Consider the following 12,702-nt stretch of genomic DNA (forward strand, 5'->3'; position numbering starts at 1 on the left):
GTATGATGTAGCCTGTATGAATGGTGTTTAACCACCGTTAAGCTCACCAACTAAACATCGGGCTGGAAAACTGCAGTGGAAAGCAGTTGCCTTTAAAGAAGTTTGCAGTATGTTTATAGCAAGACAGATATAGCTTGTTCCAGAGATTATGGGTGGCTCTGAAAAGAGCCTTTGGTGATGTTTGCTAATTGCCCTGCGGTTACCGATTACTGCACTCACTTGCTCTTGGCAGGTTTGTGGCTCTCTGTCTTCTTGGGCAAGAGCACCGCCTGGATGTTGGGTAGAACACCTCCCTGAGCAATGGTGACCCCGCCGAGCAGCTTATTGAGCTCCTCGTCGTTACGAACGGCGAGCTGCAGGTGGCGAGGAATGATACGGGTCTTTTTGTTGTCGCGTGCAGCGTTACCAGCCAACTCCAGTATCTCAGCAGTCAGATACTCCAACACCGCTGCCAGATACACGGGTGCGCCGGCGCCTACTCTCTCGGCATAATTACCCTTGCGAAGAAGCCTATGCACACGGCCGACAGGGAACTGCAGACCAGCACGGGAAGAACGTGTCTTTGCCTTAGCGCGAACCTTTCCACCTTGTTTTCCTCTGCCAGACATGCTTTCGCTCGACAACCGACCACACGAACAAGTGATTAAGAAGTATGTTACAAAGAAACACCGCTCATTTACCCCCCCCCCCGTGACGCTATTCGTCACTGATTGGTTCCTTTCCAAAACAGCCAATCGGGTGGAAATAGTCTGAGACACCAATCGGTGTAGGCACTGCGTTTCATGGGCGGCCGCATCTTCTCACGTGACAACCTCATCGAATCGGACGCGAGACAGCAGAACGGCCTTATTTGCATGCGGTGCCTATAAAGGGAAGGGCCCGGTGCAGTAATTTCAGTGTTAATCATGTTCTCTTGAATTGCGTGCGAAAACGAAAGCAGACGCGATGCCTGATCCAGCGAAATCTGCGCCTGCTCCGAAGAAAGGCTCTAAGAAAGCTGTTACGAAGACCCAGAAAAAAGATGGGAAGAAGCGCAAGAAGAGCAGAAAGGAAAGCTACGCGATTTATGTCTACAAGGTACTGAAGCAGGTGCATCCCGACACTGGCATTTCCTCCAAGGCCATGGGCATCATGAACTCGTTTGTCAATGACATCTTTGAGCGCATTGCCGGGGAAGCTTCACGCCTAGCCCATTACAACAAGCGCTCCACCATCACTTCTCGGGAGATTCAGACTGCTGTACGCCTCCTTCTTCCTGGAGAGCTGGCCAAGCACGCTGTGTCAGAGGGCACCAAGGCTGTTACCAAGTACACCAGCGCCAAGTAAAGTTCTCGTTCTCTCACTTTTTTAAACAAAGGCTCTTTTGAGAGCCACCCACATCGTCCATCTCAGAGCTATGTAACTGATCTAGCGCTTTTGTCGGGGACATGCTAGCTCTGGGAAGAGCATTGAAATGTGCTTCTCACTCCTCCAGGTTAGCTGGGGTATCCAGACTGTGTCACGAATCACGTTCTCCAAAAACACTTTGAGCACACCGCGAGTCTCCTCATAGATCAGCCCAGAGATACGCTTTACGCCTCCTCTGTGACGGCACCGACCTGTACTCTGACTGGGTATTCCAGCTAATTGCTGATTTCTCCTGCTGGGATGCCGGAGATTAACCCCTTCACCGCCAGACAGAACCAGCGTTGCAGAGAGAAGGGGCTGCTTTATCACTGTGGCTAGCCGAAGATGAGCTACATCGTGGGTCTGTTGTCCTGAAAAGGACAATGCGTGATCCTGGCAGAGGACACAGCTCTTCAGGAACCTCGGTGGCGCTGTAGTATACGGGCTTTCCCCAATAATACATAACTCGGTAGTGTCGTGGGCAGGACATGTGGCACACGGACAGGATAACACATAAGGGGACGACAAAGGCATAATAAAATTCACCCACATACCGGGACATACAGAATACAGATAACTACCACAGACGGCACCTATTAAACCTGGGCCGTCCCGGCCCCCATTCAAGCGAGCCCCGCGCAAGCCTTTGGAGTACACCAGCTGCCGATCCCAGCACATGTTCTGCAAACGGGCCCAACTCCCAGCCTGCCAGTAGCTCAATCTATAGCCAGACCCAGCCACTGTTCAGCTGGTTATTTCAAGGTGTGCATAGAAAAGCACGGGCAGACACGGGGACAACATGATCATAGCCTAAGAGAGGGTGTGGGTGGCTCAGAAAAGAGCCGTTGGGTGTTTCAGGGTCACGAGTCAACAAGCTTAACCTCCGAAACCGTACAGAGTACGGCCTTGGCGTTTCAAGGCATACACCACGTCCATAGCGGTAACGGTTTTCCTCTTGGCATGCTCAGTATAAGTGACTGCGTCACGAATCACGTTCTCCAAAAACACTTTGAGCACACCGCGAGTCTCCTCATAGATCAGCCCAGAGATACGCTTTACGCCTCCTCTGCGAGCCAAATGGCGGATAGCAGGCTTGGTGATACCCTGGATGTTATCCCGAAGCACCTTCCTGTGCCTCTTTGCGCCACCTTTCCCGAGTCCCTTACCTCCTTTGCCACGGCCAGACATGATCACGCCTACTTCACGAGTTCCACAGCACAACACTCGCTGACGGCCAGCCCGCTTTCTTTTATACGTACTCGACGGACCTGATAGGGAACCGCACCATGATGCCTCAAGGGGGCGTTGCTATTTGAATATATGCTTCACGTTGGTTGGCTGGAGAAGCTCCCAAGCGTGCCTCAGACACCGATTGGCTATTTAGGAATATCAAAGGAAACCGGATATGAACAATTCAAACCAACCTCCTTTGCGCCACTCCCTACACCAAGCCCGCATCTGCTTTCAAAGATGCCTAGCCTTTATTAATCAAACCTCTCTACTGCATCAAGTACCTTAAGCTTCTGCCTCCCTCACCTCCACGTGATCGCTTTCGACGATCCCTCATTTACCACTAGGTGGCAGCATATCGCTGTAAATAAACGCCAAACGGCGGCCAAGATAAAGGCGGGCTTTTAGCTGTCGCCGTATCGCTGTTAACGGTCAGCCAGTACACAGTTTCACTAGGTAGGAGGCTGAACAAAAGAGAGGAGAAGAAATAAATAAAAAAAGAACCGCAGCTAACGAATACATGACCGATTCGAGCAATAAATTAAAAAAAGATAACGCTCCACACCGAAGTCTCTTGATCAAAGGCTGGCTTTTTCAAACCATCGTCCTAGCCTATGAAAAAGAGGGGCGTGATTACGCGTATCCAATCACATTTACCGCTACCCTATAAAGGGGTTGAGTTGGCCACAGAATCGTTACAGTTACGTTGTATTTGTCGGTGAATCGTATCCGCACGCGTCAGTATGGCTCGCACCAAGCAGACAGCCCGTAAGTCCACCGGAGGAAAGGCTCCCCGGAAGCAGCTGGCGACCAAAGCTGCGAGGAAAAGCGCTCCGGCTACCGGGGGCGTGAAGAAGCCACATCGCTACCGCCCGGGCACCGTAGCTCTAAGAGAAATCCGTCGTTACCAGAAGTCTACGGAGTTGCTTATCCGAAAACTGCCTTTCCAGCGGCTGGTCCGTGAGATTGCTCAAGACTTCAAAACCGATCTACGTTTCCAGAGTTCTGCTGTCATGGCTCTCCAGGAAGCCAGCGAGGCTTACCTGGTGGGGCTTTTCGAAGACACCAATTTGTGCGCTATTCACGCTAAGCGGGTTACTATCATGCCAAAAGACATTCAGCTGGCTCGCAGGATCAGAGGTGAACGTGCCTAAGTAAACGCTGTGTGGGCGAACGCGATCTCCCCACAGCCCCCACAAAGGCTCTTTTAAGAGCCACCACATTGTCACTCAAACGAGCTTGTTTCCCTTCGCATGCACGAAATTAACCCTGTTGTTCGCGCCCAAGCTTGAAACATCTCACACAATTATCCCACTACCGAACGAGCCGTTGAGCGGCCGAGTCCCCGGCTGGACATAACGAGTAACGGCAAAGCACAATCTTTAAGCCCGCCCCTTATCTCTATTCTGTTACGGACAGGGCTCCGAGCGAGAGCGCTGGCCGAATATGTCAATCTACGCACAAGTATGGGGCTAGGCTTTCAGCGGGAGGCCCACATAGCCGCGGCCGGGTGATTATCTGCTTTTTTCCTTTTTCGGAGGATATGATGGTTCTGAAAAGAACCTTTTGTGAAGAAATAAGTGGGAAAGCACACACCAGAGGCGCTCCAAAACCCATGCCCCCCCTCCTCATTTTTTCGAGGCTGCCTTTTTAGCCTTGGGCTTTGCGGGGCTTTTGACCGCCTTGGGCTTTGCGGGGCTTTTGACTGCCTTGGGCTTTGTGACCTTCTTAGCTGGGCTCTTGCCAGCTTTCTTCGCCTTAATCTTTGGCTTCTTGGGACTCTTGGCAGCGGCCGACGGTTTCTTGATCTTTTTCGGGCTTTTCTTCACTCCTGCAGGGGCTTTCTTGGGAGACTTCTTAGGGGTTACTTTTTTAGGCTTTACGGGAGTTTCCTTCTTCTTTGATGTCTTCTCTCTGCTCTCCGGCTGCTTCTTATTCAGCTTGAAAGAACCAGAGGCACCGCTTCCTTTCAGCTGGATCAGGGTCTCTTTAGACACCAGACCCTTGAGAGCGAGCTTCAGGCGGCTGTTATTCTTTTCTACGTCGTAGCCGCCAGCAGCGAGTGCTTTTTTAAGAGCTGCGAGAGACACTCCGCTGCGCTCCTTGGACGCAGAGACTGCTTTCACAATAAGCTCGGAGACACTGGGACCGGACTTCACAGAACGGCTTTTTGCAGCTGCCGGTTTCTTCGGCTGTTTCTTCTTGGCAGAGGTTTCTGCCGGCGGAGGCGCCGGGGAAGGAGCTGTCTCGGCCATCTCAATGCCTGGATCCCGCCACGAAAGAGTTGCAATCGCACGTAAACACGGGGTTAAACCGCCAGAAGTTTGGCTTTTATAGACGAGCTGCCGCACATTCATTGGTTCATGAGCGGTAGCCTGCGAGTCTATGATTGGACGCCGTTTCTGAAACCTCCCCATGCTGCCGGGGCATCGCTGGATTTGCATTCAGGGGAAGAGGGGGGGGGTGGAAAGGAAAATATACTTACCGTTTGCGCGTAAACGTCTCATCACACTTCTAATTCAAAGCAGTTGAATTTCCTACACCAAGCAGCCCCCACCCCCCCCGGAAAAAATAAAAAACTGCCAGGGAACAGCACCCAAGAGGTGTGAAATAATAAATAAATAAAATAATGAATACAGATAATTAATAAAATAAATTATTTCATTTCACCTATTAAATATTAATTTACCCTTAAACTTAATCTATAAATTTATATAACCCAATCATTAATTATTATTAATTATTATATTAAGAATAGCCTAATATTTATACATTAAAGAATAACATTACAAATGATGAATATTTTTAACTAATAATAATCAATTAAATAATTTAAAATAAATTGTATTTCTACTGTTAGTGTCTGGCTGCCTGCCGGTCTTAGGACTCGTAGTTGACAGGAGTTTACTTAGGGGTTATTTATTATTAACATATTATATTATTTATTTATTATTCAAAATAATAAAAGTAATTATTAAGATTAGGTTTTGTCTTATCAGGACGTTTCATGTGCGAGAGTGTGTTTGTGTGTATTAGCGCGTGAGCATACGTCAGTGAGGAAAGGGTTATGCGTGAGAATGTGTTTGTGTGCATGCACCACTGCGTATTAATGATGTATATACTATTTCTTTAACGTGAGTGCGTGTGTATAGAACTAGAAAGGGACAATAACAGGAAAGATCCTTGTGAATTGTTTGTTTGTGTGTGTGTGTGTGAACTCTGTAAAACACAGCTTTACATCTATGATCATATAGACTGACCTCTGTATAGTAACACACAGCCTGACTTCTATACAAAACCCCCTGACCTCTGTATAGTAACACACAGACTGACTTATGACTATACGTTAATATTGGGGGCCCAGAGCAGCAGACTAGCGTGTCCCCCTCCCCCTGCCCTGTAATCAGCCCTTCGAAGCCTGTATTTTTGTGACAGGGGGAGCCGGCACCAGACTTACTGAAGAGGGCGGGGCTTCCTCTTCAGCAGCCGGCACCAATACGGAGACAGGGGAGGGACTATCTAGCCGTCTACTACCTCTCTCATTCTCCTAGCCCCTCCCCCGAGTGTCTGTTTGGATCAACCCCTTCCTTTCTTGTGTCTTCTGGAGATCCCAGATCTGCTCAAGGCAAGAAAAAGTTGGAGGAGGGAGAGAGCGGATGGACGTGAAATTACATTTTTAATATATTTTTTAAATAACATTTTAAATGGATTCCTGCCTTGAATAGGGAGCCGAGTCCCGCTCCTTAGGTATTTAGTTTCTTGTTGTTCTTGTTGAGTACTTTGATGGTTTTGGCAGCAGTCCCGGTGTCCTTGTTGCGGTTTGGCAGCAGTCCCGGTGTTCTTGTTGCGGTTTGGCAGCAGTCCCGGTGTATTGATTGGTTGCGGTTTGGCAGCTGTCCAGGCGTTCATTGACTTGGTTTTGTGATAAATGAATGCCGGCGAGGAGAGGGTGCCGAACGTTCCTTTAATTGTCACGTAACAGGAGGGGACGCTTCTCCGTGCGGATTGAGAAAGCTCACACAGCTCCCTGACTGCGACTCGGATGATTGACTGCCACGCGGGGGCCACTCTCCCACAGCTTCCTGACGGCCACTCGGCCCCCCCCCTCCAGAAGGCCACTCGGGGGCCCCCCTCCAGAAGGCCACTCGGGGGCCCCCACCCACAGCTTCCAGACTGCCATTTGGGGGCCCATATCCCAATGATTCCAGGGGGCCACCCGGGGGCCCCCTCCAAACGGCCAATGGGGGAACCCCCTCAAATTGCTTCCGGACTGCCACTCGGGGCCCCCCTCCCAAGGATTCCAGACTGCCACTTGGGGGCCCCCCTCCCACAGCTTCCGGACTGCCACTTGGGGGCCCCTTCTCACCGCTTCCTGGCCTCATAATGTGTATTTATACCAGCAATGTATTATATATATAAATAAAGTTAGTTCCATTTATATGTGATGGCTCAGAGTAGTAGTATTGTTCGATAAATAAATTACACTGACATACTATATACGGTGCTGCAGAGTATGTTAATGTATTCTGTTACAGTATTATATAATTGTGGCATATTTGTTACATTGTGCATTCTATTTGATAATGTCATATATATATATATATTCATTGTCGCTTCCCAATGTTATTTCTTTGATTTACTGTAAAAGTTATGCCATAGTTAGTAAAGGCAGACAGATGCCCAGACTCTTCTTTAATTCTGTGATCAGGCCCCAGTTACCCCTGCATTCCTGTGAAAATATGTTGTCGTTCCATGTCAGTAATGTCACAGAGCTGGCTAGTACGACCGACTACCTCCGCTGACTTGTGCTCCCTTAGCCTTGGCAACACTCCCTTCCCAGATTCCCCAGTCACTAGCAGTGTAGGGTATATAAAAATGAAGAACACTTTATTTTTTACACACATAGCTGGATATAGCCAGCAAAGCGAACATTAACATAAACAGTCAGGTATTGGATTACAACGGCTACAGAACCGGCCCCCTTAATCTGGGTAATTTGGACTCCCAGGGGCAATAGGGCCATTAAAGTGATTAACAATACAATGGGGTCTCCACGTCCACTATATATTATTGGCCAAAGAAAAGAATGGTTTGGCCGGTGTCAGACAATTCTTGCGTGAAAAGAGTTAAAATGCTAGCGTGTTAAATGTCCATGGGTTTTCTAGTGTTTTTTTTTTAAATGTATGATTTGATGGGTAAATTGAATTGGCCGGGTTCAACAATGTCCCAAATAACACGGGGGGGCAGTGACCACACGTCACATTTCCAATTTGAAAAATGCACACCTCTCAAATGTGGCCTTTTAACCCCCCAGACGAGGACAACAGTCCCACTCGCCAGGGCAGGGAGGCAGGGTCCATAATCTGTGGGTAGCAGGCCTGCGTTCGGTCCTCTCCAGGGGCCCCAGTGATGGACCCTTCCGTCACACACTCCATCACACTGTTGAGGTGTAAATATACTAAGTATGCATATGCAAGTATGCAAGAGTTCAGACTTTGGAAATTGAGAAACAATTTCTTTTTAGTGCCTGGATTAACTAGCAAATCCGGCAACACTGAAATCTGGTACAGAAAAAGATAGTAAATATTTTAGTTATCCCACCGCTGCCACCACATATGTCACGGTCAGGACTACTTGCCAAGCTGTGACGGTGTGGAGGGTGTGGGCATGAACAGAGCCGGCCTTAGGTGTTCCGGCGCCCTGTGCAAACTACTCCTCTGGCGCCCCCCCTCTGCCCCTTCAAACTACCCCCCTCTGCCCCTTAAAACTACCCCCCCGTCCCTTCAAACTACCCCCAACTCTGCCCCTTCAAACTACCCCCCCTGTGCCTTCAAACTACCCCCCTCTGCCCCTTCAAACTACCCCCCCTCTGCCCCTTCAAAAACTACCCCTTCAAACTACCCCCCCTGCCCCTTCCTTCAAACTATCCCCCCCGCTCTCCCTACTTCTCCTTATCCTAACTTACCTTGAGGAGTCCTGTCGGCATTTCATAGTGAGCGCCGGAATAGTCCGGCGCTCAACATGAGATGCCGGCACCGCAACGGAGTCACGGAGAGTAAGGGGCGTCGAGTGGTTGCTGAGAACTTCACGAGCAACCGCTCGGCGCCCCTGCCCGGGACATAAATGAAAACATTGTTGGTTTTTTTAACTTTATTTAACATCCTCCATGTTAAATAAAGTAAAAAAAAACTTAATTTAACATGGAGGATGTTAAATAAAAAACAACAACAAAAAAAACCAACTATGTTTTCATTTAGGTGCAGAGGGGGCGGCAGCGGACCCCGCGGCGGCATCGGAGGAGGACCCCGCGGCGGCGTAGGAGGACTCCGCGGCGCCCCCTGGAGTGTGGCGCCCTGTGCGGTCGCACAGGTCGCACACCCCAAAGGCCGGCCCTGGGGAGGAAGTGGTTAATAGCACCAGTCCTCTGTATTTACTATCTTCACCACTTAACAAGGCATCAGTTATACCAAATGTGACGGGATCGACCTGTACCCCGACTGGGTACTCCCGCCAAACGTTGCTTCCTCCTGACGGGACACCAACAAGTAACCCCTTCAGCACCGGGCATAACCAGCGTTGTAGATAGAAGGGGGGCTTCGCTGCACCGGAGCTCCCTTGGCACTGTGGCTAGCCGAAGCTTAGCTACACAGTGTGGTTATTGTCCTGAAAAGGACAATACAGGATCATATCAGCCCACCCCAAGCATCAGGCAACACTCATGTTGAGGTGAAAACAGGAACTCTCTTTATTTGGGAACACAGGGGTATTTAAACAGTACAAGGGATTGAGTTACGTCCAATAGACACACAAGGGAATTGCGTCCAATAGACACAAGGGAATTGCGTCCAATAAACACAAGGGAATTACATCCTGCCCTCCTTTGCATATGACTGAGTATTAGCACTCAGCCCAGTAGGGGGTCTCTACTGTAGTCTGTGTAAGGAGGGAGGGGGCAGGACATGTGGCACCTGGACAGGGTAGCAAACAAGGGGAACAAAAGCACACACCATAATAACAACATATACTGGGAAATGCAGGTATCACAAACAAGAACTATCACAGACGGCACCGATTAACCCGGGGCCGTCACATCTCCCCCCCGACCCATAGTCCGGCAGACCCGGCTAGACCCTTAACGGGTCGGCTTGGGGCTGTCCGGGAGAGATAGCTGGGCATTAGGTCGTCTCTGCTCCCAGTCTTTGGAGTGTGGCTGTCCGGGGAAGTTAAGTGGGCACGAGATCGGTTTGCCGTGAGAGTCCATCAGCGTTCCCGTTTTGTTTGCCTGGACGATACTGAACCGTGAAGTTGTAGGGTTGTAGGGCTAGGCTCCATCGCAGCAGGCGTCCATTGTCCCCGGAGACACGGTTCAGCCAAATGAGGGGATTGTGGTCGGTAAGCACTGTAAAGGATTGTCCGTACAGGTAGGGTTGGAGTTTCTTTAGAGCCCACACCAGCGCTAGGCACTCTTTTTCCACGGCGGCGTACCCGACTTCCCTGGGTAGCAGCTTTCGGCTGATGTAGGCTACGGGGTGCTCACTGCCGTCAGTTCCTACTTGGCTTAGAACTGCTCCCAGCCCGAATGTGGAGGCATCTGTGTGGACAGAAAAACGCTTGGACGGGTCCGGCGCGGCTAGTACTGGGGCGGAGGTCAAGGCACTCTTTAACTGCTGGAAGGCGGCTTCGCACTCTGGAGACCACAGGACCTGTCGGGGTAACTTTTTTTTGGTTAGGTCCGTCAGGGGTTTGGCAATGGCGCTGTAGTTGGGGACGAACCGTCGGTAGTAACCCGCTGTACCCAAAAAGGCTAAGACCTGTGTCTTGGTTGTAGGGGTGGGCCAGTTAGCCACTGCCTCTATCTTCGCAGGTTCAGGTCGTTGTCGCCCGCTGCCCACCCGGTGGCCTAGATAAGATACCTCGGAAACCCCTATCGTACACTTGTCTGGTTTCAAGGTGAGACCCGCAGACCTGATGCGATCTAATACAACTCCCAGGTGAACGAGGTGTTCGTCCCAGTTGTCGCTATATATCGCGATGTCATCCAGGTATGCACACGCAAAGTCCTGGAGGCCATCGAGTAGCCGGTCAATCATCCGTTGGAAAGTCGCCGGGGCGTTCTTCATCCCAAACGGCATAACCTTAAACTGGTATAAACCGAAAGGGGTGATGAAGGCCGACTTCGGAATGGCTTCTGGGGCCAGGGGGATCTGCCAGTAACCCTTACACAGGTCTAGGGTAGTGAGAAAATTTCCCCTAGCAATGCGGTCCAAGAGTTCGTCTACTCGGGGCATGGGGTAAGCGTCGGTTGTAGTCCGGTCGTTTAACTTACGGTAGTCCACGCAGAAGCGGGTCGTGCCGTCCCGCTTCGGCACTAGCACTACCGGGGAAGCCCAAGGGCTGCTGGAGGGCTCAATAACTCCTAGATCTAACATTTCTCGTATTTCGGACCGCATACCTTCACGTACAGTCTCGGGTACCCGGTAAGCTGCTTGCCGCATGGGAGGCTGCCCCGGGGTCTCCACCTGGTGCACTGCTACAGTAGTGTACCCAGGGGCAGTGGAGAACATTTGATGGCGCTTAGACAGTACATGCCGGGCCTGTTCCCGCTGGGTCGCCCCTAATTGATCCGCAATTCGGATAGCCTCTATGCCCGCTTGCCCTGTGCCCCGTTGGGGTAACTCTGGTAGCGGAAGATCCTCTGAATCCTCTGCGGCAGGGGCACAGATAGCGGCCACCTCGTCCGGCCGTTCCTGGTAAGCCTTAAGCATGTTTACATGGAAGGCTCGTTGAATCCTCCTATCGGAGCATTTGGTTACTAGGTAGGTAGTGTCACACAGTTGTTTCACTACCTGGTAGGGACCCTGCCAGGCAGCTTGTAATTTATCGGACTTAGCCGGCTTGAGGACAAGAACTTTTTGCCCAACTTGCAGAGTGCGGTCTCGGGCGGTGCGATCGTACCACCGTTTTTGCCGCCCCTGCGCGGCTTGAAGGTTCTCCCGAACCATTCCGGCGAGTGCCTTCAGCCGCTCCCGGAACTTTAAGACATACTGTATAACCGGGGTGCCCTCGGTGGTTACTCCCCCCCTCCCAATGGCTCCGGATCAACTCTAAAGGGCCCCGTACCTGCCTCCCGTACACCAACTCGAAAGGAGAATACCCGGTGGACTCTTGGGGCACCTCCCGGTACGCGAACAGGAGGTGTGGTAGGTACTTTTCCCAGTCCCGGTGAGAGGTAGCGAACGTCCGAAGCAGTTGCTTCAGTGTTCCATTGAACCTCTCGCATAACCCGTTCGTCTGGGGGTGGTAAGGGGCGCTATACACAGGCTTAATCCCGCACAACCTCCACAGCTGCTGGGTAATCTCCGCGGTAAATTGGGTCCCCTGGTCGGAAATTATCTCCTGTGGAAAGCCTACCCTGGCAAAGACCCGAAGTAGGGCATCGGCTACAGTCTCCGCATGTATATTGGACAGGGGGACGGCCTCGGGATACCGGGTAGCATAATCTACCACGGTCAGTATGTACCTTTTCCCCGAAGGGCTAGGCCGGGGTAGGGGCCCTACTATATCCACCGCTATCCGGCTGAAGGGTTCATCTATGATGGGTAGCAGGCGTAATGTGGCTTTCATCTGGCCACGCCCCTTCCCTATTCGCTGGCAGGTGTCGCAGGTGCTACAGTACTGCTGGATATCCTTGGACAGGCCTGGCCAGAAAAAGGACCGGGTGACTCGGTGATGGGTCCGTCGCCTCCCCAAATGGCCTGCCAGGGGAATGTCGTGTCCAATACGCATGATCTCTTGCCGATACTTTTGCGGCACGATCAGCTGGCGTTTGGGCACACGGGTCTCTCCCTGCCCATCCGTAAGTCGGTATAATAGTCCCTGGCTCCATTCAATTCTGTCTTCCTTGACCCCACCCGGATCCGCCCCTGCCCGGTCCCTATAGCCCTGTAAGGTCGGGTCATGTAAGGTCTCCTGGGCAAAGTCAGCGGGGGAGGCCCAGGGCAAAGCAGGGGCCGTCGGGGAATAGTCGGGAGGGATGTCAGGGTTAACAGTACTCACCCGGGTCTCGTCCTCGAGGGCGTGGTTCGC

At 51.2% G+C, this 12,702-nt stretch overlaps 4 protein-coding genes across 4 annotated transcripts; 2 read left to right on the forward strand and 2 right to left on the reverse strand.

The window, feature by feature from the left end:
- Positions 1 to 215: 215 nt before the first annotated feature.
- On the reverse strand, positions 216 to 608 carry LOC149279683 (histone H2A type 2-B). Its single transcript, XM_089501027.1, has one exon. The coding sequence runs from the start codon at positions 606 to 608 to the stop codon at positions 216 to 218; it is 393 nt and encodes a 130-aa protein (XP_089357153.1).
- Positions 609 to 945: 337 nt separating this feature from the next.
- LOC149279684 (histone H2B 1.1-like) lies at positions 946 to 1,326 on the forward strand. The gene has a single exon (XM_089500958.1). The coding sequence runs from the start codon at positions 946 to 948 to the stop codon at positions 1,324 to 1,326; it is 381 nt and encodes a 126-aa protein (XP_089357084.1).
- A 2,033-nt stretch (positions 1,327 to 3,359) lies between these two features.
- On the forward strand, positions 3,360 to 4,130 carry LOC149279685 (histone H3-like). The gene is made up of 2 exons (XM_089500922.1): positions 3,360 to 3,756; positions 4,036 to 4,130. Exons 1-2 carry the CDS (start codon positions 3,360 to 3,362, stop codon positions 4,128 to 4,130), a joined length of 492 nt encoding a protein of 163 aa, XP_089357048.1.
- A 114-nt stretch (positions 4,131 to 4,244) lies between these two features.
- Positions 4,245 to 4,871, reverse strand: LOC149279686 (histone H1.01-like). Its single transcript, XM_089501004.1, has one exon. It carries the CDS (start codon positions 4,869 to 4,871, stop codon positions 4,245 to 4,247), a length of 627 nt encoding a protein of 208 aa, XP_089357130.1.
- Between the last annotated feature and the right edge of the window lie 7,831 nt (positions 4,872 to 12,702).

Source organism: Sceloporus occidentalis, unplaced genomic scaffold (assembly GCF_023333645.1).
Source record: "Sceloporus occidentalis isolate IW3139 unplaced genomic scaffold, rSceOcc1.0.p SCAF_161, whole genome shotgun sequence".
Lineage (NCBI taxonomy): Eukaryota > Metazoa > Chordata > Lepidosauria > Squamata > Phrynosomatidae > Sceloporus > Sceloporus occidentalis.

What these genes read in the sequence shown, in the direction of transcription:
- LOC149279684 (XM_089500958.1), top strand. Translation starts at nt 946, where the DNA reads ATGCCTGATCCAGCGAAATCTGCGCCTGCTCCGAAGAAAGGCTCTAAG.
- LOC149279686 (XM_089501004.1), bottom strand. Translation starts at nt 4,871, where the DNA reads ATGGCCGAGACAGCTCCTTCCCCGGCGCCTCCGCCGGCAGAAACCTCT.
- LOC149279685 (XM_089500922.1), top strand. Translation starts at nt 3,360, where the DNA reads ATGGCTCGCACCAAGCAGACAGCCCGTAAGTCCACCGGAGGAAAGGCT. An exon ending in GCTGGCTCGCAGGATCAGAG is followed by an intron (nt 3,757 to 4,035) that starts GTGAACGTGCCT and finishes TGTTACGGACAG; the next exon opens with GGCTCCGAGCGAGAGCGCTG.
- LOC149279683 (XM_089501027.1), bottom strand. Translation starts at nt 608, where the DNA reads ATGTCTGGCAGAGGAAAACAAGGTGGAAAGGTTCGCGCTAAGGCAAAG.